Source organism: Atractosteus spatula, chromosome 14, assembly GCF_055471065.1.
Source record: "Atractosteus spatula isolate fAtrSpa1 chromosome 14, fAtrSpa1.hap1, whole genome shotgun sequence".
NCBI classification, from domain to species: domain Eukaryota; kingdom Metazoa; phylum Chordata; class Actinopteri; order Semionotiformes; family Lepisosteidae; genus Atractosteus; species Atractosteus spatula.
Genome location: NC_142719.1, coordinates 42,365,742 through 42,393,692, shown reverse-complemented (window position 1 = coordinate 42,393,692; position 27,951 = coordinate 42,365,742). Strand labels below are relative to the sequence as shown.

The 27,951-nt window shown below is 44.7% G+C and overlaps 1 protein-coding gene across 3 annotated transcripts in view; it reads right to left on the bottom strand.

The window, feature by feature from the left end:
* wwc1 (WW and C2 domain containing 1) overlaps positions 1-25,898 on the bottom strand; it is a 39,129-nt gene extending 13,231 nt beyond the window's left edge. For all 3 annotated transcript variants that reach the window (XM_088932503.1, XM_088932504.1, XM_088932505.1), the window contains exons 1-14: positions 24,761-25,898; positions 15,010-15,119; positions 13,452-13,655; positions 12,961-13,037; positions 12,234-12,313; positions 11,464-11,593; positions 9,680-9,826; positions 8,591-8,664; positions 7,587-7,829; positions 6,037-6,126; positions 2,532-3,118; positions 1,567-1,684; positions 686-853; positions 156-348 (exon numbers count right to left, since the gene is read on the bottom strand). In XM_088932503.1, coding sequence (XP_088788629.1) covers positions 156-348; positions 686-853; positions 1,567-1,684; positions 2,532-3,118; positions 6,037-6,126; positions 7,587-7,829; positions 8,591-8,664; positions 9,680-9,826; positions 11,464-11,593; positions 12,234-12,313; positions 12,961-13,037; positions 13,452-13,655; positions 15,010-15,119; positions 24,761-24,879 — 2,340 coding nt within the window. In that variant the 5' untranslated portion in view covers positions 24,880-25,898. The remainder of the gene's footprint in view (positions 1-155; positions 349-685; positions 854-1,566; positions 1,685-2,531; positions 3,119-6,036; positions 6,127-7,586; positions 7,830-8,590; positions 8,665-9,679; positions 9,827-11,463; positions 11,594-12,233; positions 12,314-12,960; positions 13,038-13,451; positions 13,656-15,009; positions 15,120-24,760) is intronic.
* Between the last annotated feature and the right edge of the window lie 2,053 nt (positions 25,899-27,951).

Below are 27,951 nucleotides of genomic sequence, written 5' to 3'. Positions count from 1 at the left end.
GTAACAGATTACTTTGGAAAAGAAACGTTCCCAGACACTGTGAATGAGCAAGCTGACACGAGCTGAAGCTGATCAATCTGCGTTGTCATAATTCCCACGATAGCGGCTGCTTGCTCGTCTGCCCGTCAGACAGCCTCCAGCTGTGAGGCACTGACCAAGCATTCCTCCCGGCCGGACGTCTTGATGCGACACACGTCCACCCGCAGCGTCTTCTGCCGGAGAGCCCCGAGCGACGCAGAAACCCCGAACACCTCGCTGAAGTCCAGCTTGTCCTGCGGGAACGAGGCCCTCGTTCGGAAGAGGCAGCTCGTCGTCTGGGGGCAGGGGAGCACAGCCACACGCACGTATCTGAAAAGAACAGAGGTGCTGACGGGTCGGACTGGAACGTACAGGGGGCTCTCGAACACGGCTGCAATTAGTCCTGGGGTCAGCCTTCTCCCCAGGAGGTGTAGGCACCGGTACAATTAGAGTAAGAAACTCAAAATGATTACAATCTTTATGACTTGTAACATCGCGAAACATTTTCACCTGGCACAAAACGGAAAGGGATACCCCTGCCATTGCCGGGGAGAAAAACGGTGACTTTATTAGTATTAGTGATTTCGGTGCAGATTTCCCGACTAGGAAAGTGAACATTGTAGAAAAACAAATATCTGAGCAAAAGGTTCACAGTTCCAGCACTCACATTTTGTCATCAAGGGGTAAAGGCAGGACAGATGCGTTGCAAAGCTGCACAACGAATACCGCAAATCGTCTCTCTCTCGCGTCGTACTTCATCCCCAGTTGGATCTGAGCTGTTCCTATGGATCCTCCTTCATCGGAATTTAAAACCACATCTGCTGTCCTTGTAGGTCTGGAGAAAAGCAAACTTGGTTTCACTTTTTTCTTTACAGGCAAGGGAAACAGCACCCAGAATATACGAAGAATAGCTCTGTGTTTTCTCCTTAAAAAAGGACTCTGTTTGCATGTATGCCAGGATGAGACGTAATAGCAACTGACTGTGATAATAATATTGTGGTAATATAATATAATAATAACAGTGCCCTAGAACAGTTTGGTAGATCTTTGCAATAATTCATGTTTTCTTCGAGCACAAAGCAGCGTCTCACAGTTCCAAACTCTTCTGTAGAGCAGACTTTTTTAAATGCTGAGCCTGGTTCCCCATAATGTGGAGCAGGGGTCTCTAACCCTGGTCCAGGAGGACCTCAGTCCAGTCTTATAGGTCACCTGCGTCTAAAGATCGGGAAGACGTGCGAGTCACTGATCCAATAAGAAAGTGACCTGTTCAGTTAGGTGAACCCAGATCTTTTTGTGGGCTTATGCACCTACCATTGTGAACCTACATGATTCACAAATGATCTATTTTAACAACTCACACATTTAATAAATAACAATGAAATTATTCCAAGCCTTTAGAAATGGGCAATTTCATGGTGAATTGGGGCTGTCAAGGTCCAGGGGTCGAGACCGCTGGCGAAGAGGGGAGAGCTTTCCTCCAGGATCAGGGCCTTGAAACACACGATAAGTAAAACAACAGTCACCCTCCCATATATCGGCACCAGCTACCTTCGCTCGGACGGCTCGTAGACTCCGCTGTCTCCTGCTACCGACTCGTCCGACACTGCTGAGGAGACGCCTGGCCTTTTCAGCACAGGGCCTGTGCCCCTGCCTGGTGCACTGCCATCTGGGAGAAACACACAGCGTTCCTGTAGTCAACCGGCTGCCTCCAGCGATAAACACCAGTTTCTATGTTACTGTTACCTTGTCTGTGCAACAGAGACGAAAGCAAAAACATTAAGTCCCCAACTTCCTGATTGTTTCTATACCCTAGGAGGTGACTTAAACAAAATATAGTGTTCTGGGGACTTATATCAAAAGACCTATACAGATGAAAAGACAGAGGCTTCACTTCTGATGTGCTGTGTGAGTGAATACCAATGAGCATTAACAGTCACTCATGGAAAAATGCTGTTCCTTGTGTAGTGTCCAAGAAAAAAGGAACTTAACTCAGAATTCTGCCTCAGCTTTGCAAAGGACACAGATTGAAAATAACTGAACTGTATTAATGGACTGTTGTAATTAACTGTTTTTGGTTAGGGTAGCAAGTATACCTCTAAAACACGTGTGCAGAAGGATGTGGGGTTACAAGCAGGGTATGACGCTTTTACGATCACCGTCTAAGATGGAGTACATTTTGGTTCTCAATCCAATCAGATTGATCTTGGACCTATCAAATCGCTAACGTTTTATTGTTGCAAAATACCAAATCTTTTGCACTGCAGAACATCGAATGCTGAATTCTGAAGCAAAGTATTCGCACTGATTAAAAACAGAAATCCAGAAAAGGTATTCTGCATCGATTAACACCAGAATTGCCAGAAATTAACAGCTGCATCAGTACGGAAGTCTGCAATCTTTTTTTGCATTGTTCAAAATCCAATTTAGTGCAAAGGTGTGAGATACAATTGCTATGTATCACACACGAGCGAAGAAATATCGATTAATAAACACCAGAGTGTATGGATCAATACCTCTTCCTGCCTCTGCGCCTGCAGCCGCGCTCCCCTGCGTAGCGTGAAGCTCCTGGGCCGCGCTGCGAGGCGGGGCAGCGTGCTGGCCTTCGGCGCTGGGCTGCCCGCTGCTGTCCAGCTGGAGCTCGGCCAGCCGGCCCTGCAGCTCCAGGTCTAAGCCAGCGCTGCCGTGACCCAGGAACACCTCCCCGCCCAGGAACGTGGGGTCCTTGAGGAGTGGGGAGCAGGGAGGAGACAAGGAGGAGAAGGAAGACCTGGGCGACAGGGAGCTCATGGAGCGGGGGGTCTCGGACAGCCTGGGGACCTGCCCCCGCGGGCCGGGGGCGGCGCCGGGGGTCCGGATGACCTCATTCTCGTGGATGGTGGTGATGGTGCTGGACGGGCGGAAGCCGGCGGCCCCATCCTGCAGCGCGCAGTCCAGCCTGCCCTGGAAGTCGAGGTCCCCCAGCTCCGGCGGGTCGCAGTAGAGGTCAGTGAAGCTGAGCGAGGAGGAGGAGCCCAGGCTGGAGGTGGCCAGCGAGCCGCGGCTGGAGGCCAGGGAGCCGCGGCTGCTGCCGGACGAGCAGGAGAGCGTGCTGGCTGACAGGCTGCAAGACAAGGGCAGCGGGACAGTGTGGGTCACGACCCGGCCCTGGGCCCGAGGAGGCTAGCCCCCAGGTGTGGCAGGCCTGAAGCGAACCCTAAACACCCAACGGTCTCGGGTCAATTAAGCAGGTGGTCTGTTACATAGAGCCATTTCAGGACCACCGAGACTGAAAAAATGAAATCTTCAAAACCTCTTAGGACTTAACTGAACAACTTCCTTGCTGAAATGATCAAAAACCTTTAAAGGGGAGCAACACTATTTTTATGTATGTGGGGTGAGAAAGAATCGCCGCTGTTGAGTGCATTTCAAACCGCAATGATCGTACAATGTACACAGTAAGTGACGTAAACCTCCAGTTTACATCACAAAACAGACAAAACGCCCAGCACCATGTTCTGAGACTCTAAACGAGGCAAAGTGAAGATGCCCTATGACATTGTAAACAAGCAGGCTTGTGAAATTTAATCCAAAAAATAGCTGCTCTCTGCTGCGAGATGGTTTTGCTAACAACTACTACTTGTTAGCGCGCTGCATGCAGAATCACGCTGGAACATTTCTGTGGCGAAATGCCTGCTGCACAACCTGTACTTATTCGCTCGCACATCTCATTACATCAGCCATCTCAGAGACTAGTGAGCAGGAAGGGCCAATTTTGCCTCACAATTCTCTCAAACTATCGCTCTCGCCCGTGGCATGATCAAGGTTTTGCGGCAGCTACACAGTAATTTCACAGCGAAAAGCTGGTCTAAATGGCCGGCTCAGTGGCTAAGTTAAGAAAACAATCGCCGTGTAGTTGGTTATTGCTACCATTCCAGTTCGGCAAGGTTTTGTGGTGGAACAACGTCACATTTTTTCTAAACGTCAGCAGGAACTCCTAATCCTAACACACAACAGGAATTTACACAAACGTCCCTCAGCCACAGTAAACTTACAGACATCTACACTGCTCACTGGACTTTACTTTCAAGCTTTAGTTCTGGCAACATCATACCTAAACAGTCCAGAGTTTTATCTAAGCAACACTTAATCATTCAGTTTAAAGCTTAAAACAACTGGAAATGCACCTAAATTGGCTTTCAACCCCTAACATAGTTCTTTTCTCTTCATTCTATGATTTGTACATTTTTAATTATTCTTTTCCCACTTCTGTACTTTTTTCCATAATTTATGTAAAGTGCCTTGGGAATGCTCCGACTGATATCCATATAAAACCGATTGATTGATAGATCGATAAAACACTCCTGTGTGAAATGCTGTTAATGAATTTCATCATCTTCATCATCTTCTTTAGCAGAAGATCAGATCACTTAATTGGCCCTATACAATTTCTTGCGTTAGGAATTTGTCTTTTCGCAGACCCCAGCTTGCTCTCCATGAGTCACACAGACAGGGAGAGAAGCTGGGGGTCAGAGCGCAGGGTCAGCCATTGTACAGCGCCCCAGGAGCAGTTGGGGTTAAGGGCCTTGCTCAGGGGCCCAACGGAGTCGGATTCCTCTGCCGGCCGCAGGATACACACCGGCAACCTTCCAGCCACAGGCGCAGATCCTGAGCCACAGAGCCACCGCACCGCCCCAGAAGATGTGTCTGTGGGGCTGCTTAATAGCAGTGGCACTCTTGATGGGGCAGATTAATGGGGTGGGATATTCAGTAATCCACGTAAACATGCAAACTCCACACAGAAAGTTAATCTTCCCCAGAATAAAACTGGTTACCCTAGAACTGAGGCAGGGACACTAAATACCTCAAATCTCAAGACCCCAGTTCTAATTCAGTCTGTGGTAAGTCACACTCTTATTTTAACAATATAGTGAAAAAATGCAAACACTCCATTTCAAGTTCATCCTTTTTCCTCATCTCTTTCAAAAGATGTCAGGCAAACGTGTAAAAACTAACTCAAGTTTCCCCTTCCTCACCTTCTGAGAAGCAAATCAGATAATTAAAGTTGGTCCTGAATGAATGAGCACATTAGGGAGTTAGTTCAACATTTCATTTGAATGCTCTGACATTAATCACAGCATGAGGTTGAACTGGCAAAAACAGAATAATTATAACATGAAGAAAACCCTTGCCTTATTTTTACATAATACCAAACTACAAAAAAAGTTTGTACAAAAATATTTAAATATTTAAATCAGACCATAATAAAAATTCCTCATTTACAACAATACCAAAGTGCTATTTATTCCTTTATAACTAATAACTTAAATTACATTCTCTAAGATAATGTATCTTGTTAAACTATGAATAGAAATGTACTGTATATGTATAGATCAACACAAAATGACTGCAAACTCCACTCCAGAAATGAAGGTTTTCATTTCTAATAAATTACAATCCTACAACTCTTGAAATATTGAAGTACACTTCAATATTTCCAGCATCAATGAGCAAGTCTGTGCTGTAATCAAAAATTATCAAAATTCCGTTAGGAAATGTGCAAAAAATATATTCTGTTTTTGGTTTGAAGTTGCTCTGTCCCAGCACAGTATTGCTGGGATCCAAAACTCTGAACCAAGAGATCAAAAACTGATCGAGCTGCTGGGCAATGAATTAGAAATTGTTGAGGCAGCTTTGAAGAAAAAAAGCTGTGTTAAAAAATACTACTGACAGCTTCTATTAGGGGACTCAAACCTTTTGGCAGAGGATAATAGAAAAACCTTCCAGGGACTTTGCTTTCATCTTCTGGAATAAATGGAAGCCCACAAAGAGCCTTCTCCAGCTCTCTCAGCAGGCCCTAGACTGCTCAGAGGTACTGCTCTCAAGACAAAGATCAAAACAAACGTACATAACAAAGACAGACACCTTGACACATCTGCAGGGACACTCTATGCACATGATAACAATCAGGAGTTAAGGAATGTCAGCTATAAAACGCCAGACTTTAATGAATCATTTATCAATGCAGTCAGTTGGCTTTACCTCTTTAGCTGTGAATGGAGTGAAGATGCTAGTCGTGCAGTTTCTTCAAGTTCCTTCACCAGTTTATTCCTTCTGCTGTGCAGCTTCAGCCTGAAATCAACAAGATGCCATGTCATGCATTTTAAAATGAGCTCCCTGACTCCTTTCTAAAAGAAGAAACTTTTAAACAGTCGAATTCCCTGCATCAGGGCCTGTATAGTGTTAGGCTGCAGTTTTGTTAAATATCTTTGTCCGTTTCTCTGTATGTCACGGCTGCCCTTCCGAATATGAGAGGGTGCTGTATTTAAAACCGGCAACACTTTCTGAGCACCATCACTATCCCCGTGTTCCCGAAAATCCAGTTATTACGCATGAAGCTAAGAACCGGAACAAACAATTAAAACAACCTGAGCAACAGCACATGGCAATGTTACAGGTTACAAATTTAAAAAATTATATTTAAAATAACAAACCTGATCCTCTTTTTGGTGATCAACATGAAACAATGCATACTGCTCCTCTTGAGCAACCTCACAATATATTTGTAGTTAAACCGTTTGGAAACTGTAGTGTTTTAAAAGCAAAAAAGGCATCCATCCCTCTTCCCAGCTTCTCCCGGTCAGATTTCAGGAAGCACAGTATCGAGCACACCCCAGCAAGGCTTCTGTCTGCTTTCAGAGAGGAGAAGGCGCACTACACAGACTGGGCCCGATTGCTATTCTTGCTCCAGTAACCTGAGCTGTCTGAGCAGGTGTCCACGCTAAGGATGTTTGTAAAGAGAGTGCACCTGAAATTGCTCTGTCTGGAAAAGGTAAAGTAATTATACATTTGCACAATCACATATACAACAATGACCATTCTTCCATGACCATCGCGAGAGAACGTTTCTGTCTCACAACTTTTCTTTCGGATGACAAGTGTGTCGTATTTCATAGCACATGTATCTTTTACAGGACGAAGCAACTGAGGTTTTCTGCATTAAACAAATGCGTTCAGGAAAATTTAACCAACAGGCTTTAAATCCATGGCTTATTAACCATGCAGGCTATGTCACTGAGTTATCCGAGATTAATGGAATCAGATGACTTCTATAATAAAGGCATAGTTCGAGGAGGGGAGTCAGAGACAAACAGGCGTTTGTCTTTGTGCCTTAAGTTTATAGATCCTGAGATCTTCCACCCTAACAATAAAATGATCTGCCATGTTCCAAATAAAAACCAGGACATAACGGTTGTTGCAGCAGATATGTGCCCACCTATTAAATTTACACAACTGGAAGAAGTCAATAGAGCTCAGATAGACAATAATGCTCAGTGTCCTCAGTGTTTTCCTAAGGACACGGGTGGGAACGAAGGGAAAGAGCATTTCAAATTGGGAAAAGGAAGCACTTCATTGCACAAAGAGTTGCGGCATGCTGGTGAAGCCTTGACTTCTCTCAAGCAGCGGCTGGATGAGATTCATGGATCAACTACCTACTAACAATGAAACTTGCTAGACAGGCCAAATGGCCACCGTCACCTAACTACCCTGCAAGCCACAGCAGCACGGACGTCTCCCGGGAAAGTACCCACCTCTCGGTGAGAGCTTTGCTCTGGTTGTCGCGGGCAGCCTGGAGGTCCCTCTCCAGCCGCTTCTTTTCCGTTTCGATCTTTGCCGCATCGTCGGGCTCGCGCCTCCGAGGGCAGACGTACTGCAGCTCCTTCAGGAGCTCCTCTTTCTCACTGATCAGGATGAGGCGGTCCCTCTCTGGGTCCAGCAGCCCGGGCCACGCCTCGCTGTCCAGCTTGGCGATCTGAACCTCAATGTTGGCGATCCTAAAACCCCCACAAAAAAGGCTCAAAAGGTGGGATGCATTCTGCATTCCCCTGCCAATATATTACATCCCGATGCACTTTTCACAGAACTGAGGAATCACGCCTCTAAACACTGTTATCTCGTCAGTGAATTATACAGGTAAGTAACATTAAAAGAAAGGTTCCCCACGAGTGAGAAGTACTGTAAGTACATGCTTGAGAAAACTGTTTCTGTAACAGCTTGTCTGCAGAGGTCCGTTTTCCTCAAGCTGATTGAGCGTCACTGCTCAGCGCAGATTCTAACTTGGGACTGCTCCCCAGCAAGGGAAATACAATTCATCAGCACCTGATATTCGCTGTGATCAGCAATCAAGGCCCGGTAATGGATGACTGAACTGCACAATGACACAGGCTTTTCCAAGTGTCTTCTTGTGTGAGAAACGCGAGGTGCAGTGAATTAAACAAAAAATAAAGCCATTCTAGAGAAGCATTTTATCACTGAGAAATAAGGCTCTGCAGGGCAGACCGCAGTCTCTTACAGTTTTTAATGCACCTTAAAATGATCAGCAGCGCAACACTAAACAAACATTGATTTCAGTCATTAAGGGTCCAGTTGGAATGGAATCCTGCTGACCAATTGAAAAAGCCAAAGAACTAATCTGTGCATTTAAAATGTAGGTGTCTGTGTTTTATTCAACTATATGTTAGCCAGAAGAGCCTGTACTCCAACTTTAAAAACTGAAGATGCAGTAGGGAACAGGTCTGTCGTGGCAATCCTTTACCTTCTCTTGGCCTCCTCATACTTCAGGCTCAACCGGACCTTTTCAGCTAGTTTGTTGCTGCTGCTCAATGCCAGCTGCAAAAGAAGACACAAACAAAATCGCCCATTTCTAAAACAAGTGTGATCAATCTCTTGTGAGATGTGGAACTGGGATGTAAGCTGTCAGATGTGTGGAACTCGAACGCTGAGTTCTGTCTGGATGCTACACGGGGCATTAGTGGACCTAAAGACAGACACTCGGGACACCAGAATCGCCACACCAGACCAGAGTATGTCACACCACAGGGATGTTCCCAGGAGAAAAAGGACTGTTCTTATTAATTATTATCTTAGATAATTATTATAATCTTACTGATCTTACTTGTGTACGTATTTATGTGCTTACTTAGGTAGTTAGTTATGTAATTACATATAGTGTGACTTACTTATGTATGCAGGTACTAACATAAGTAGTTACATTCTTATGTACTTGCCTACGTACATGCTTAAAGCCTTAGATGACCCCTCCCATTCACTCTTTTTAGAGAATAGACTCCTACTCTCTGGGAAGAGGTATCTGATCCCCTGTATGAAGACTAAAAGAGCATCGGCTTCTTTTATACCTAAAAGCATTCAATTGCTGAATAATGAAAAACATTGTTTGCAAGTAGGGATCTTATTATTGTTGTTGTTGTTGTTGTTGTTTTTAATAATATAATAATATCACATTATTTATAAAGCATCATTCCAATCCCAAGGATGGTGTCAAAAGTAAAAGAAAACAAGAACTTACATGTGTATACAGATATAATGTATGGCAATTAAACACAGGCAAAAGGGGAGCTTTAAGTTTGAATTTGAAGAGTGTCAAAGAATTGGTCTGTCTGAGTAAAGGCATATGACTTTTAACCCATACGGCACTGGTAAAGTTATGATTGAGCAACGTTGTAGAATGTTGTTTGTGTTACGGGATTGTATTGTCGTATTGTATTATTGTCGTATATGTTATATGTTCATGGGTTTTTTGATGTGCAAGACACATTCCCATGGGGACGATATTGGTTAACGCAGTTCTTTTTCATGTGATCATTATCACTTAAGAAGCACTCACATCTCCCGGGAGGTCAGTCTGAGACTCTGCGTCTGAGTAGAGGCGGGGGATGGACAGGCTGGAGTCCGCTAGTGAGGAAGTGCTGTCCCAGAGGTCACTCTGCGACCCGGAAGTCAATCGAAATCCATCTTTCAGGATGGCAAGTTTCTGGAACAATAACCAAACCAGCTAGTACCACAAAAAGTGACATCCTGAAACTGAGAAACAAGCTATATCTACCTCAGCCACCACCGCCTCTTTGCACTAGGAAAGACAAACTTTAGAAAACTACAAGTAGCTACATCAGCATGCGTAGGCTGCAAAGGAACAAGTAAAGGTTTATTCCATGCTGAAAAGAGAAGAAAAATACTGTACCTTGGACCTGCGGCATTTTTTCTGAAAGATACACAGGTTCACCCAGAGTTCAATGAATACTACAGCATGCAAAAGTCATTACATTTGAAGAAACTGCTAATAATATAATGTATTGAGACTTTATTCAGTATGAGTGCCAGATATGTTTAGCCTATCAGCAAACTATGTGCTAAATAATGCTTTAGCAAATATTTTAAAAAAATCTCTAAGAGGCAACTGATCCCATTCCATTTAGCAATTTGTAATGAGCTTTAACATTTGCAAACACTTCCTATAAAACAACCAATTTGTATCTCCTTAGGCAGCTAAAAATAGCTCTGCAAAGCCAGTTTCTTATCTTTCCACCTCTTCTTCACAATGAAGCATTAAACTGCTAAGAATTTAATGGTCTGTCACACCATTCCACACCTCAGGTAGGAACAGCACTGATCAAATCTCAGCTGAAACCAGAAGAGAACAGCAGCATGTGCTACAGATGCAAGAAACAACCCCATTAACCATATTTCCTGCAAAGGGGCAATTGTTTGCACAAGGTAAATTAAAACACTAAAAAAAAATAGTTTTAAACTTTTGGCTTCCTAAGATTTGCAGCGCAAGGCTTTGTTGATTGTGAATCATAACTATCCTGCCCAATTTCCATCCGCAGCAGTGCCTTTAGAAACCTAACCCCTGCTGAATCCCGTTGTCATCCTATATTCTCACCATAACTTGAAAATTCATTTCTTCCACAAGAAAGCCCACTTCTTAGTCCATCTCTAGTTAACCATAATAGCCACACAGCCAATCAAGGGCAGCTTCACTCTTCCTTTCTTAAGCCACAAGGCCTTGTTGAATTAACTTGAGCAGCCTCAGTAACAATATAACCTGCAAGGCAAACACCGGTCACACAACGGAGCAGACACAAACAGCAGTATCTGAAAGACCCCGAATCAAACTAAAACCATTCTAAACTAATACCACAGTCAAATACACTACAAGCCGAACTAAAGGTCGACGGATTACCGTTGTATTTATAACGTGCAATCCATTTGGAAATGATATCCTAATGCTCTTAAAAAAATAATAACCGGCTAAAACACTTCACTGGCAAAAATGTAATAAAAGACCTAACACAGAAATCCATTATGAAAATCCTCTCAAGGCACAGCTTTATTTTAAAAGAGCCTCTAACGGCTGTAACAGACCCGGCCTGCCTCGTGTCCTACCGGAGAGAGCCCCAGGCTCGCGGGGAGCAATGGCAGAAATATGAAACCCTGCCCAGGTGACCCAACAGGACGAGAGGGCGCACCAGGAACCAGCAACTGGGACAAGAAGGGCGAGAGTGTGAAGGCACTGGCAGGCCAGGGTGGGTCTGGCGGGGGCAGAGAAGGACCCAGGGCCAGGGGCAGAGGAGCACAGTAAATACCCATCTTCCCCCTCTCCTGCATTACCTGCATGAGCTCCTTCTTCTCCTTCTCCCCCAGGCTGATGGCATCTTTGATTGACTTCACCTCGTTCAGGATGGCCTGCGCTTCGTGGAGCTTGTACCCGCACGGCGCCTGGGACACCTTCTGGTCGATTCTGAGGGGAAACGGGAGGGGAAAAGAGCAGGTTGGTGGCTGGGATTGCTGCAGGAGCCCAGGCTGCGCTACAGCTCTGAGAAAAGGAGAAACACTGAGAGATGGCTCTTTACATAATGGCCTGGCCATTTCCAGAAGCAAATATGTAAAGTGAGTCATAACCGGCAAGTCGCGCATACAGCGGAGCAACAGGTTTGTCCACATTCTCAACCGAGGACAAAGGAGACAGATCCCGCTAAGAACCAGGGGGAATTCGGCTGATCCTCTGAAAGGCCGATTGTTGTCCTGCAGCATGAGAACAGCTGCGTTCATTTCGAACAGAATCTTCCGTACTTTCAGGGACAGGTCGCCAGGAAAGGTCGACTTCCCCTTGTATGGCTCATTGGAACACGACTCTCGAGGATTACAGACAAGGCTGGGATACTCTGAGGGGCGGAGGAGAAGCTGTTTATGATGAAGTTCAATATTTAACTTGGTCATGACATTTGCTCGGAAATGCACTCAGGAGTTCACGCCTACTCTCCACTTTAGATTCATTTCATCTGCTGAAAGCAAGAGCGAGCTGAAAATCTGAGGTCCCCCCCAATCTCATTCAAGTCAAAAGCCAAGCAGCAGATAATAAGGCAATGGGCATGACTCACTCCTTCAGTGTTTCGTAGCCCTGCTCTTTATACTGCAGCTCCTGCCTCATGTACGCCAGGTCTCTCTTGAGCTTGTTCACCTGGTGAAAAGGGGAGAATTGAATGATGCAGAGAAAACAGCAAAAGTGAAAAGCACAGACGTCTGCGTGGCCATTGTCTAGATTTAAAAAACAAATTAAAATAAGGAAACGAAAGCAGATGGAAGACTATCAATCAATGCTGTGTCAACAGCTCGACTAATTCAAAACTATAAACTGTACTTAGCCACTCATACATTAAGAGCATCTAAATCTTCAAAAGTGAAAAAGTGACGCTGAAGAATTAACAACTGTCAGTAGCCTGTTTATTCACACTTTCGCCCAAACCAAACATATTCATATGGATTATTCTTACAGACATCTCTAATACTTCTTTACAAGGCTGGAGTAAACAGTTACATAGAAACCTCTTAGTCTGAAAAGGTCTTATTAATATTTAACATCATAATATATTTAATATACTAAATATTTAACTAAACATCACAAACAAGGCCCAAATAATCCAACCAAATCCAACTATTTTAATAAGTGCTCGGTTGACTTACAGACCAAAGACCTTTGAGTTTACAGCTTTGAAGATTTAAAAGTAACATTTTATATTTATTTGATTTTAAAGTGCCTAAGAAAAAAAGGAAATCATTCTTATAACAGAGTCACTGCTCAAGGGAAGACAAGCCTGTGGTCCTTACCCTGCTTTTGGCAGTCACAATTTCTGCTTTGAGAATCTCTGGGTCGTATTTACTGCTGGAGGAGGATCCTGAATTCACTGAAAGAAAGAGCAAATCCTTTTCACTTCACATCCTGCAGAATGTCTACAACAGCCTTCTACAGAAATAAAGTAATGTATTAAAAAAGAGTTATATAACTCTACTCTTTTTTTCTAGAAAAATCTCTTTCAATCGTATAATAAATGCCTCTGAATAGCCTGTTCAGTACTGAAGGTCAAATTGAAGAGAAAGACCAGAAACAGACCTTCACAGCTCTGGCTTTTTCCCAGAATGATATTCTGACAGATTCGCCTTCTGTTTTTTAAAAAACCCACAGAAAATATCATCAGTTTTAAGGCCTATAAAGAATAAGATGATCACACTCTTTTTAAAAGAGCTGTGGGAGCACGCAGCACGCAGCTCTCTTGACCCTGCTGTGGCTCACTGGCCTTCCCTGGCGTCTCCTCACTCACAGCTCGTCCGAGACGTAGACTTGTCCTTCCAGACTTCGTTGAGCTGCCGGAACTCTTGCTGGGCCAGTTTCAGCCGCTGCTCCTTGACCTGGTAGATCTCCCTCTGCGCGTTCAGAGCGTCCTGGGCCACTTCCAGGTACTCGCGCAGCATGTTCTCCTGCTCCCACTGCCACTGAGCCCGGGGGTCCTCCAGCTGGGTGGTCTCTGAGGGGACACAGGCACACCGGGTCTCACAAGCGGGGCCAGAGAGACACCAGGTCTCACACACAGGACCGGAGAGAGAGACACCGGGTCTCACACATGGGGCCAGAGAGACACCGGGTCTCACACGCGGGGCCAGAGAGACACCGGGTTTCACACGCGGGACCGGAGAGAGAGACACCGGGTCTCACACACAGGACCAGAGAGAGACACCGGGTCTCACACACGGGACCGGAGAGAGAGACACCGGGTCTCACACTTGGGACCAGAGAGAAAAAGACACCGGGTCTCACACACGGGACCAGAGAGAGACACCGACTCTCACACACGGGACCAGAGAGAGAGACACCGGGTCTCACACACGGGACCAGAGACAGAGACACAGAGTCATGTACAATCGTGCATGTAAGCTTATAGTCTTACACAGTTACAGACTCTCACATGGTACAGACTTTTCTATTTTCAGTTGGTCATCTTCATACAAGAGTAATGGTTCAGAAGTATTACAGTGTTGGCTCACCATCTTATTTCACCTGTGAAGATGACGACTGGGTACAATTTTGTATTCCAAGAGGAGAGCTGCCTTGAGCATACTGTGTCATCTGTTTAATTTTACATTACTCTCAAGTTAAATGAGTTTACAAAAATGTAATTCTAATTATTTTTTGGTAAAACAATGGAAGTCTAAATATGTACACCAGAGAATGTATGTCCTTCTTAAAACCAGACTCTCCAGTCCAGTTCTCAATAATGTATTTTTTAGTTTTACTGACCAGCTCTATTACATTCATTACATTTATACACATGGCCCTCTACAGATAACATATTCACAAGTACAGATTTACTGGGCTCAAATTAAAAAGCAAGCCTGAAAATTAAACAGCCTCATCACCTTGTAGGGTGAGTGAGTTTCATGATCCTTCATTTGCACAAGGATCTATAGTGTACACTGGAGACATCTCTAACAGACATGCTGTACCCTTAGCAGAGTAACACACAGGACGTGTTTCACCAAGAAAAGCATGTCAGCAGCTTTAAGACGAGGACAATCTTTCGAATGAGGGGGAAAGCCTTCTTATCTGTATCAAGGGAAAGAGAACTAGAAGGCATGAATTTACAAAAAATATGGGATTCCTTATTGATTTAGGAAGAAAAATAGAGAACTCTTGAAATATTTTATTTCATATTGTCATTTTTGCCAATTAAAGTCCACGTGTCCACCTTCTTCTTCCTTATATTAAATTGGGTTTCTTTTTTCAGAAATTGGGAAAGCTTCTTTCAGATGCACGTGTTTTTAAGCATGTGCAGTGGTGTTACATTCAACTCAAATGTTATCACAATAATTCTGGACACTTACTAGTGTTGTGGTCAACATAATAGGCTCCAACCTTTGGGTCATAGGCCTCCTCCCAGCCCACAGGCAACTCATCTCCGATGCAGTCAGCAAAAGTTAAAGGTTTCGTCTGCCTGGAAGACAAAGAAAAAACACTTTAATGATTTATATCTTTAAATAATTTACTAAACTGGTGAGCTTAGAACACCGCCTTTCTGAATTACAGCAGGTACTGTGTAAAGTGCACAACAATACATAAATACCTAACAAAAAACTACAATTATAGTCTCACTGAAATAAACTAAATTATTGCATTCTTTTAGTCTACATTTTCTACCGATCATAAAATAAATGTTACTGAAACCACACTTTTCACTTCCAATCCAAACCATTGCTGCTGTTCGTGTCAGAATTCTAATTCAGCCTCCAGGTCTCTGAGGAGGTGCTTCACAGATTTCTGATCATGGATGGAATGTGAAATGTGTTTTGTGTTTTATTAATGGTATGGAACACAGTAGTACCTGTATTAATTATAATAGCTAAGTAATTATTAAGCTAATTCAGCAACCTTATTGTTATTATTACTGCTACTTCTACTACTACTAATAATAATAATAATAATAGAGAAATGCCCTGGGATTTTTAATAACCAAAGAGAGTCAGACCTCAGTTTTACGTCTCATCTGAAGGACAGAGCCTTTTTACACTGGGTGTAAAAGTATAGTGTCCCCATCACTATACTGGGGCATTAGACTCCACACAGACCGCAGGGTGAGCACCCCCTACTGGTCCCACTAACACCTCTTCCAGCAACAGCCTTAGCTTCCCCAGTAGGTCTCTCATCCAGGTACTGGCCCGGCTCACACCTGCTGAGCTTCAGCGGGCTGCCAGTGGTGAGTTGCAGGCTGATATGGCTGCTGGAATATGACCTTTTCCTACAATCAGGACTGCAGACCAGACCTCAATCTGCTACAGCTTACTTTGCTATACAGTATGTGTTCACCTTAAGATCAATTAGGACCTAAGAAGCAAGAAGCAGGCAGTTGAGCACTTACAAACAGAAAACAGGAAACATCTCTTTATGTGAAGGGTTTTGTGCCAACTGCACAATCAAGCAGGTTCCCTAAGGATTCTTCAATAAACAAGTGGGCGCTACCAGCATGAGGGACTTCACTGTCTCCTCTCTTTCCTTATTCTGTCTAGGACATCATTTACTACAGTGCTGCTTATAAAGAGGTACAGGTATGGCATGTCTCAGCCAGTAAAAGGACCGGCCCACGAGCAGGTTGGGCTCATTGATTCAGTTGACGGACCAGGGTCAGGTCATCCTCCGATTATGACCGGAATTCTTCAGGTGACACAGCTGGCTCAGGACTGTTAAAGGGCAGGGCTGAGTTCAGTGAGCCAGGGCTCTCTCGAAGACACAGCGACCCCTGCAGGCTGAGGGACGCACCGCCCCTGTGATCAGTGATCTGCCTCCTGCGCATCGCTGTCCAGAGGAGCCCTTCGGCTCTTGTGCATTTCCCTGGGGTGTCCCCTAACCCGAAGCATGAAAAGCAGAACTGGATTTCGAAACAGAGAGTCTGTATAACAGAAAACAGGGAGCAATTCCAACTTAAAAAAAACATATAGTGTGGTAGAGCACCAGGTGGCAGAAATATTTTGGACAGAAAAAGGACGTTTTAAAATGAGACATAACAGATACCATAACATGTTTTTGTAACATTTAGCGAAAACAGTGAGAGCCATCGTCGGTTTAGTGAAAAGCATCAGCTCTGCCACAAGCCTGATCAGCCCCTCGAGCGGCCGTGACGCCAGGCCTGCCGGAGCCCTGACTGCGGCGTGCCAGTCGGCCTCTCCTCCTGGCCCGGGCCACCCTGCCACCTCGCGCGGGACTGGCAGCCTTCCCCTCGCTTCAGCTCCGAACTCCCGTCCTGCGTCCTGCAGGGCCTCGTGAGCAGAGCACAGCAGAGCTTCACAGTACCCCAGAAAGTAAACATGAAGCCATCCTCGCACCCTAACCCCCTTAAAAAAACCTCGAAGCTGCGGCAGGGCCAGGAACAGCCAGGGTGAGGACAATTAAGAATTCAGCGCCACGCTCCGTGCCCAAGGTGATTCACACACATTTTTCTCATGCCTCGCACTGCCACGAGGGCACAAGAACAGGCTCTTTCCGCCTCGGGGGCGCCCAGCGACAATGCAGGGCCCTACCCAGCAGGCACACCGAGACAAAAGCCTGGCATTCCAGACGTCATACTAACACGTCCCCGAGATGTTTCTGGGGCAACACTGCAAGATCTCTGCAAACCGACAGACTGGGCACAGGAAGCGGAGCGCGGCGGCTAACGACCGCAGCCCCACAACGCCAAAAAGAGTCGGTAAATTTCCAATTTACTCCCCACGGGTCTTTCTAGCAGGGAGAGCAGCTGAAGTGAACGCACACGAGCAAAAGAACAAGGCCGACGGCCTTCAGATACACTGAGCTGCCGGAGTGTACACTGGTCACCCCTTCATGAGCACCTGAACTTGATTTCTCATATTTTAATAAGTGATTCTCTAATCATTTTGGATTTAGTGAACGAGCGCCTTGTGCCGTTGACTGTAATATTAGTCGCCATGAGATTAACTTGCTCCATTACAGTATTTGTATGTGCACCGCAACTCGCTAACCTGCTGACCACATTCCAGCACGCAGAGAAGGCATTCATTGTTCCTAGCTCATGTTTTTTCAAACAGTGAAATTGAACTGGTTCGTTTTTCAGGTTATGAATAATGCAAAGAGAGAGACAGAGAGACCCTAGCAGAGCTGCCGTGACGAAGGTTTTGAACTGAGTGCTGCACCACCGCCAGCAGAATTAAGTGACTTTTTGTTTCTTATTTGGATGAAAATGAAGAAGAAGTACTTGTGTGAAAACTTTGCACCACTTGCAACCTGTCAAGCACACACACCATTGGTCACAATTCTGAAATAAACAGCTCTTCGGCCTACTCCATTCAAATCCACAATCAGAAGGATTTCTAAAGGAATCAAGAAAGAAACAGGGCCTCCAATATGTCTCCAAGACACTGGACCAGAGTTTCAGGCTAGATATTCTGACTCTAGTGGCACGTGACCTAGATGCTGTCCTAAACACCCTTTTACATTATTTACACAATGTAAAATACTTGCACAATATCCCAATTAAAATATAATTTAAAAGTAATTTTACTTGGTCACACGCCATAAGAAGAAAAAAATATCCCCAGACCATGTCAACAAATTGGGCATTTATCCTTACTTAAGAATAATCTTATACCTTTCATAATTCAAAGATCCTAATTTCTAAACACTCTCCTCATTTCAATCTCAAGACAGTTCATTTCTGCACCAGGTATATGATAGTAACGGAAAACAATAAAAAGCAAATAAAGAAGCAGTATTTCAACAACATTGATGCCTTACTGCATACAAAAAGATGAAAATTGCCAACTGTAATGATTTAATTGTTTTTGCGAAAGCAAACAAACCTACAGTGGGTGAGCTCAAATGTTGCTGAACAATGAGGAAGCTGTGTGTTTACAGTAACACATTCCTCTGAACACTTCTGTGGTTCCTACCACACTTGTCATTGGTGTGTTGATGTGATCAAGGTCCAACTGTGCCAGTCTGGTTCACCCCTAACAACTGCACGGTCATATTTTAAAGATAACATTCCATTGCCCTGACTGGAGACTGTGGCGTGTCACATGGCCCGCTAAGTCAACACCGCCGTTGGAATACCTGAGAACACAGAAAGGGCCACACACCTTGCTAAAAGGTATTTCACACCCACATCAAGCTAGAGCCAAAAAGAGGCTGTTGAATCCTTCAGATAATTTCATCATTTAAAATAATCTTTCCTTAGCAAAACAATGCCGACGTGCAGAGGCCTTTTCAACAAAACCGCAGTTTCTTTTGTACATATCTTAACCAATTTGAAAACTGAGAACAAGAATGATCCACAAAACAAAATGACCTATGTGCATCTATTTGATACCACTTGCATTTTTAATTCAATTTAAGTTTTTGTTTTAATCCCCTATGAGAAATTTGCTTTGTGGAAGAGCCCAGCACAGCAATACAACTGAAACATCACCAGCAAAGAGTCCGGGACAAACAATATTTCAGGAGAGAAAATATTTTTTTTCCATTATGCAAGAGTGAAATTGCAAAGGACATAAACAAATACTAAGTCTATTTCTGTTACTCCTTTAGGCACACAGTGTACAGTGTATTCCCACTGGAGAGGAAAGCTACACACAATCTGCAATCCTGTTTTGCAAGCCTGTGTCAGTAGATGTCACTTAGGCTGATCTGATTTACCTTATCTTTTTGCTGCTTAAGTTCATTATTTGTTCCAGCCTAATAATTTGCAGGAGTGATGTTACAACAGCAGTTGATAAGATCGTTAAGACACTTTTCACACATGATCTGTAGAAAATCGCTAAAATATTTCCGTCCACCTTATAGACGTTAAGCTATTAAATAAAATATCTGGTAGTCCAGCAACGGTTTTCCACTGCTCAGAAATATAAGTCAAAAGCTTAAATCTAAATAAGTACAGCCACAAATCAATACATCATGCTTGTTAAATTAGTATCAATCACCTGCAGAAGGTTGTTTTTTAGAAGACAGCTGGCTATAGCAACTCATTGAACAGACACAGGTGTATAACCTGGCTATCAAAAATATTCCTCCCCTTTAGGTGACAATAAGATGTGACAAAATGTTGTCACATTTTACTGTCACCTAATGATATGACGTCTAAAGACAATTGGTTGCACCAGAGCCTATTTAGGTGTGTCAAAGTAGAGTTAATACTTGTGCAATCTGTTGTATCTGTTAACTTTGGAGCATGTGTAGAATTGTGTTTTCAGTTTGACATTATAGAGTGTAAAAACTTCAATTTAAATACATTATGATTCCATACTGCAACACAATAAAATGTGAAAAGGTCCAAGGGGGGTGAATACTTTTAATAGACAGGCAGACTGGCTTGACAGGTCAGTAAATGATCACTTGGTACCTTCACATGATAAAAACATATATAGCCTTCACAAAGATGAGTGTCTTCACAAAAATTTCATTAGAATGTCAGTTCTTTTTATTATATATTGCTATATTGCTACACAAAAATGATGTTCAGGATCAAGAGTTACAGAAGAACACGAACTTCAGCAGACTGCAACAAAGGTCTCGTGGTACTCCGATCAAAAACAGAGAGCACAAGAAAAAAGTCAGAGTGACTGTACTTTAAGCCAAGGGAAAACCCAGATCAGCACATGGTTGGGGAATTATGCAAATTATGAGAGGTCAGCTCATGCTTGTATTCCTGTCCATGAATTTACTGCACCTTCTCAAAGTTCCAGCAGTTGGAGAGAGACATTCCAGCCAGGGATATCCCAAAGGTCAGGAATAACTCCGTTCTGAGTGCTCATGGCTTTCACACAGGCAACACCGGGCTCTGACATCACCAGTATCGTCACTCAGGCAGTTTCATTCAAACGAGATACAAATCTGAAATTCAGTCGTCAGCCCTATGCAAACCAATACATGTTTGCATCACCTATGGCCAAGAATGAAACTTTACGGAGACGTGTGCACAAGATGGAGACCGTCCAAAAAATTCTAGCAAAACTGTGAACGTGTACAGTGGAGAATTGCTTATAGGTGCTCAGAAATATTATTTTCGGCCACTACAGGCGTCTTGAACTCTGACCCTCTGAAAGCCCTCTTCTTCTAGAAAGAGGCTTGAATGAACAGGAGAAGGACTGGTCTGAGGTCGTTTGCATTAAGACTTCCTTCTGCCTGGACTTCTGCTTTCCAGTTGCATTTCTGCAATCGCCAAGATTACAGGTGAATCACCATGACCAACTGCTGCTGAGACCCAAGCCTGCAGTGCCCCTGGGCATCCACTGCCACCACCAAGCAAAGCTGCTAAGATCTTTCCACTACACAGTCCGCTGGTGCTGGGTACACTTCTGGATGTGAACAGATTTCTGTCAGCATTGCACATGATTACATTGGGCAAAGCAGCGATTCCAGGATTTCCATTTCTTTGAACAGCTATGTAAAATGTGATGTGACATTTTGCTAGCTTTTGTTTCCTTGATGTTCAAATATTTGATTTTCGTGAGCATGACCCTTTTCTCATTTCTGATTTATTTGGCTGGTGCTTTCATACAAAGCATCTTACATTTGCACCCATTCATTCAGCTAGGTATCTTACTGGAACACTTCAGGTGAAGCACCTTGCTTACGGGTACAACAGCTGTGTCTCACCTGGGATTCGAACACACGACCTTCCATTCACAAGCCCAGAGCCCTGTCCACTGCTCCCCTTTTTAACAGCATAGGGCTCTAAACTGGAAACGTGTGTAATGCTCTTAGTGATGTTGCTATAAAAGTTACAGTTTTATAAGACACCACGTAAGAAAAGCTATATTCCACTGAAATGGTATAAAAAACCAAGGGCAGGCATTTTCATCCACTGTCCTGTTTATCTTGGCTTCTTATTGTGTCAATGACAGCTCCAATCCAAGGCAGTTGATTCAGAGAGACTATAAAGCTGAGATACCCCATGGATTTACAATCTAGTGTCTCTAGTTAAACTTCCGATTAAACCTTTAGTTAAAAACATGTACAGTACTAAAAACAGAGAGCAAGCTGGGTCCATGAATTTACAATGACAAGAAATGAGAAAATTTGAGTGGCCAACCACAGGGGAAAGTTAACTGCAAGACAACTAATCACTGCAAATTCACGGTGTCGGAGAGGTTATCGATTGGGTATCGATTGGGTGGGTTATGCAACGCACTTGGGAGTCATACAAGGGAGTGCACTACACAGCTACACTGAGACTTAGACGCCTTGCTGGGCACTTCAGACTGGAGAAAGTCTCCGAACATCACGATGGCAAGGCGAGGTCTCAGCGAGGCACAGATCAGGGAGCCATTCTGCAAACATTACAGACCAACACTGTTCTCATGAAAAGCTTCTCCTGCCACATGGCCCACAAGCTTTCCTGGCCAAACCGTCCAGCTTCCACCCAGCCAGCTGCTGACCTCTTCATCCAATCCAGGGTCGCGGGGCAGGCGGAGCACATCCCAGCGATCCTGCCCAGCTACTTTCAAAACCCAACATCCAAGGACACTTGATGGAGAAACTGGCCACACAGTTTCCCAATGAGTAAACGGTGCACATATTCACGGCTGGATGTGCCCTGCCTGACCATCACGCCGTCTGTCCCAGACCTGCGTTTTCCCTTGTCAGCCAGGAACTGGTACCGTCCAATACAGACCCGCGTCTCTTACATCTCAAGCCAGGCAAGCAGGTAAACCCCACTTCTCCCTTCTCACAAGCCCACAACTCAAACACCAAAAGAGCAGCCTGGGATAGTGCTACACCCAGACGTCGGCTCCATCGCTAACGATTCGGATCCTCCTTGGGTACCAGGTCACCTGTCCCTTTGTCTTGACCGCACAATTCCTGCACAGGCGCCTGAAGGCGAAGTGCACAGAGCCTCTCTCTGAACTGCGTTACAGGGGGGGCAAACCCAATATTATTTGCTCTGGTCACACAGTGCACCCATCACCAACTGAACCGTGCGGTTGAAGCGTGTCCACTGGCTTCCTTCAAGAAGCAGCTGGATGAGGTCCTGGGAGCAGGACAGGAGACAGTCTTTTACACGGAGGGTCCTGGGCGTGAGAAACAATCTACCCAGCCCCGTGGCTGAAGTCGATGCTCGGAGTTCTTTTGAGAAAACCCTGGGGTCGATCAGGAGCTGAAGACCAAATGACTTGTGATGTGGTGGATGGCCTCCTCAGTCCCTAACCTTTGTTATGTTTGATCTCTGTATTAGTGTACACATCGCAATCCATCTCCTCAGCAGGGCCTGGCCCACTAGTACGTCCTGCGCTTCAGCTCTGCTCGTGGGGAGTGTCTGATAATGGCGGTTAATGGCTGTGTACCTAAGCACTTAATTTCAGCTCAGCGCAACCGTGTCTTCCGTCCGCCCCCCCCTCCTCTTTGAAATGCATTCTAGGAATGCGGCTCCGGGTGCGTGTTTACGCTTCTGCCCTTCCCGTATCCTAGAGACCAGGCTGACCTCTTGCATTCCACCGGGCAATAAAACCCAGTCTCGGATCGGCGTCCGGCACTCTCAGAATTTCAAAAACGTGGCTTGAGTAGCAATAAAAGCACAAGCGCACCTCTTTTGATTTAGGTGTAAGTTCAGACCAGGGCGGCATTTCTGTGGGGGATCTTGTACTACGCCAGTGAAACCTGGAATGTGTTAGTCATCTTAGAAGAATTACGGATTTAAAATATTGTTTTGTGTTGTTGTTGTTGTTGTTGTTGTTGTTAAAGACAAAGGGAGACAATGTTTCATACTGAATACATCCCCTGTGCTTTTAGTTGTCCCTTTGTATGTTTACAACTTATCTTACGTTTACTTGCTAACAAAACACAGCACTACAGTATGTTTTTATTTTCAGACCTGACAGGTAATACCGTGACGTGTAGCTCTCGCTGTGCCGGGGCCCGAGGACCCGGATGCGCGACCCCTCGTGCAGGGCAACAATCATAAAACGGACAACAACTCGTTGTGGACGAGACTAAAATAAACCACCAACTAGAGCTAAAATAATTTTCTTACAGTGTGTTTCATGAGATAAAGTTCTAATTTTAAGCACGTCTCTTGCCAGGCTTTATGGAGCGCAACACATTCTAGAAAATGTCAAGTCGAGACACAAGTTCATTAACTTTGAATTATTGGGCTTTTTAAATAAAAAAACAATATAAAGTTGATTATATCGTCCGCTTCATCAATTGATTTCATTAGTTCAGCTCATTAAGGCCCCTACAAAATTCTCCAAATGACCAAATTTCTGTTATTCGTGCCTTCTTTACAAATTAATGGCATTTATTTTTATTTTGGAACATATCTGCCACAGAGCTAATGGAAAACCTTTGGATTAAACGATAACAAAGTCACCTTAAATCATTTCCACTCGAAAGCATTTGCTCATTCAAAGCTTCTATAATTCCCTTAATTGCTTGTCCTGATACTGGAGCAAACGTTAGGATTTTAATCATTTTAAAACATGACTTTAAATTTAAAACTCCCCTCCTTCCCTCCACTAATGCAATAGCGCCGTGCCATCCTCATTTTCACTTTAGGATGGAAAGCAAGGACTTGTTCTTCCGCCCCGACTTCACCTGCTTTCCAATGCTCACGTTTGTACAAACGAGAAAGACGATGCTGCACGTCCGACTCATCCTCACTGTGACTCTCGAAACTCTGCCTCGTTCGTCAGGGAGAAACGACTCGACAATTCAGTACCAAGCGCTCTGTGCAACCTTTTTTGTATACGAGTGTTATCTGCGTTTCATTGAAACACTTGATCTGCTCTTGAGAACATTAAAAAATAATAATAACTGGCGTGCTGCGGGTCAGGTATAAAATCACCAGAGAGAGGAGAAAGCAGAAAGGGGTGGGTATAGACAAAGAGAGACCCACAGACGGATTTTAACGTCGGAAACCCTAGCTAGCCCTCTAAAATCCCAAGTCCTTTTCCCTCGCTGTGAGGCGGCAATTGCAGGATCCGCAGCGCCAAAGCCACTGAACTTCCTAAGCGGAGCGGTGGCTTATGAGTAGCAGGTAATGTAGCCGCGCACAAGCGGAAGAAAGGAAACTTTGTCTCCCGGGTTTCCTCACACGCAGGTGCTGTGGATCCCCCCCCGCCCGATCTCTACCTGTCTCTGGGGTCGATCCAGCTCGTCGTTTTATTGATGTGGTCGATGTAATAGACCCTCCCGTCAAAATCCCGGGCTTCTTCCCAACCCTGCGGCAATGGTAACTCCTTCCTCGGCATGTCAGGCGAGTCTCCATGTAATTTTGTTCTGGATGCCTTTTTTTGTGGGGGGGTTTTTTGTGTGTGTGTGTGTGTCAAAAACAAAATGCCGTTAAAAGGTACACCTGAGAGGAATCGACACAGCACACGGGTCCAGACAGCAATGTGAACGGCCCCCCCCTCCTCCTCCCGATGTAACAGGTGAAGCAAGCGACCTGTCAACACTTTTTTTTAAAAAAAGTTAGGGTTCCAACAAGTAATAATCCGTATTGATGCGCCTTTTCCTTTCTTTCTGTTAATTTCACGAACGATCTCTCTCCCCCCTTCCCTCCTTCCTTCCACCCCCGATACGAGTTCTCCAAACGCAGGTAGAAACTAACGAAAATAAGCGACGGCTAACCCAACAGCAGGGGAGAAAAGAGAAAAATCAAGATGTTTATCTTGTGCCCCCCAACACGGCGGGGGTCCGGGTGGGTGGGTTGAGGCGGGGGACGAGGGGGGTCTTCCTCCGCTCCCGATTCCCGTCAACAATTCAAAACCTGTCGGGCGAATTATCCAGCATCGCCTCGGCCGGGAGTACTTCGTCCGACGGCACTCTCCCCTCGGTGCGGGACCCACGTTTCACTCCATGCGCCTCGGCTACCCCGGCGCGGACAGCCTCCCCCGCCGGAGAGCTCACTCGTCCCGGCACAGGCGCCCGGCGCAGCCCCCAGCCCCCCGGCGCAGCCCCGGCGCTCGCCGCCACTCCATCGCTGCCCGGTGCGACCTCCGCGGCTTGGCTTCGATGTTGTCCAAAACCTGCCTCTAGTTTGCCGTGGCCACCATATTCCCCCCCCCCCCTCCACGCCGCAAATTCAGAGCGCTTTCCAGATGGGCATCGCCCGGCTTTCCTGCCCGTCTGTGCCCGGTCCAACAGCTCCACTCTTTCGCCGACAACGCGCTTTCGTCAGTTAGCTTTATTGTCGACTTCTGTTTTTAAAAAATACACACGCACACGAGAGAAAAAAAAAATGTTTTTCTTAAAGGGCCAGTGTCCCTGCCTCCCTGTGTACTGGTTCTTACTGTCGTGATGCTGCGGGTAGGGTTACGTCATCCAGGTGATTACCGTAATAACACTAAAAGATGTAGCTAGTTAATGTGCGCCGTAATCATGGAAAGATAAGGGTACGCGTATAACAGCTGCTGGGGATGCCTTGTCATTGGGACCTTTTTTTTTTTGGTGAGGTAATAATGAATGAATGAAAAATGTCTCATTATTGTAAAATGTTTGTGAGTCCACTGGGATCTTATTGTTTATAACGCCTTTATAATCTCTGTTCTGCAGAAGCGGCGATTAAACCTGGAATATAATCAGGGTGCAAACGGGTATACCGACGACAAGTTTAAGGTGTTAGTCAAACCGTCCGAATAACTCTGCTGAAAAATAAATAATGCCACGAAATCGACGGTCATCGCTTAATCATAACTTTCCGTGGTCACTTTAAGGGCGTGTAATCGTGCAATTTCAAACAGTCCAAGGAAGGAAGGGAATTTGAGAAATAATGTGTAGTTGGCATAAATGGGTTTTTTTCCCATTTAATCTGATTACACATTTATGCAAAGCGATGTACTTCTGGACGTATATGTTGTACGTGCAAAATGGGGATAACTGGGCGAAATGTCTAGCTAGAGGATACAGCAACAACAACTCCAGCGCCCTGTCCGGCACCTGATCCCATAACATCCCGGAGACCCGATCACTGGGCCTCACGTCCGAATATGAAAGTGATGTTTGAGCTGAAATTCGCATCAACGAATAAGCCGCGGAGTGTATGCACAGATCTGTGACCGTGAGGGAGATGCAAAAGAGGAAGTAGAGAGGTTAGTTTCAGACTGAACAGCAGAAAGCAGAAACGCAATGTCGCTGCGCCTTCTTCAGCTGCGTGACTACAATTTGCGACCCATTGCGAAATTCATGCGCTGACACCAATACGCCTGAAGTTACAATATTGCTTGGTGAATAAATATGTACACACCTGCGGATCACAAAATACAAAGTCACTTTGTTGCCACAAACACTTATCAACCTTTAAAAAGCTCAATTCCACAACACTTCGTGTTCAAACGTCGATGTTGGTTACATTTTAATTTCATCTGAACAGTACAGTGATAACCTATTATAAAAACAACGACTTCTTAACGATACCTTGTTAACAAAAACACGGGTTTCTTGAAATCAGCACACACATCGTATTGATTTTGTCGGAAGAGAAATTGATTAGTTTTTTTTCCATCTGTGGATTTTCTCAGACATCTGTTGCTGTCGTGGAACTATCCGTATCTGTCAATGGATATGCGGTAGCTGTGCTGTAACTGTGAAACTGCTCGTTTACAATATAGGACCTGACGCCCACGGTCCAGTTGTATTTGCTAAGAAGAGTTCAGTAAACAGCCGAATAATAACTGACACATAAGAGTTGTTTAATATAGAACATTTACCACTCTTTATAAATGAGTAACCACAGCCCTGTGCTGGACAGCATTTACTAGATCTAACGAATGAGTGACCTATTGGAGTAAGCGGTTATTGAAAATGGATTGACAGAATGGGTACTTTTTTTCGGACACATAGTAACGCAGCACTCGTTTAGAAAACAATTTAAGATTCCCACAATAACAGAGCACGAATACGTGACAATTATTTGCACTGTTAGGCTTTACCATGTCACCATAGCTGTATTGCGCTCAGCTGTTAATGCGAGCTCTCAGGTGGCTGTATTGCGCAGAGGCTCCTCAAAGAAAGATGTTCGGCCTGCAAGGTCGTGGGTTCAAATCCTTTGAAGTAAGGAGCTGTGAGCGGCTTGTTCAAGTCCGCCCCAGCCGTTTAACTGGTGTCGGTGTAAACCTCTCGCAGCGAAAGCGTTAATCAGGTTAATTAATAATAATTAAACAGCACCATCTATCGGCTGTACCTACTTCCTGAAAGCAATCTTTGTCTTGGGGGGGGGGAAACCTCAAAATATTTCATTCGTTATAGTAATGATAATAATGAAGAATAATTCCAATTGTTGTACTTATGAACATCCGTCCTTTAAATAGAAATTCGCCTTATTA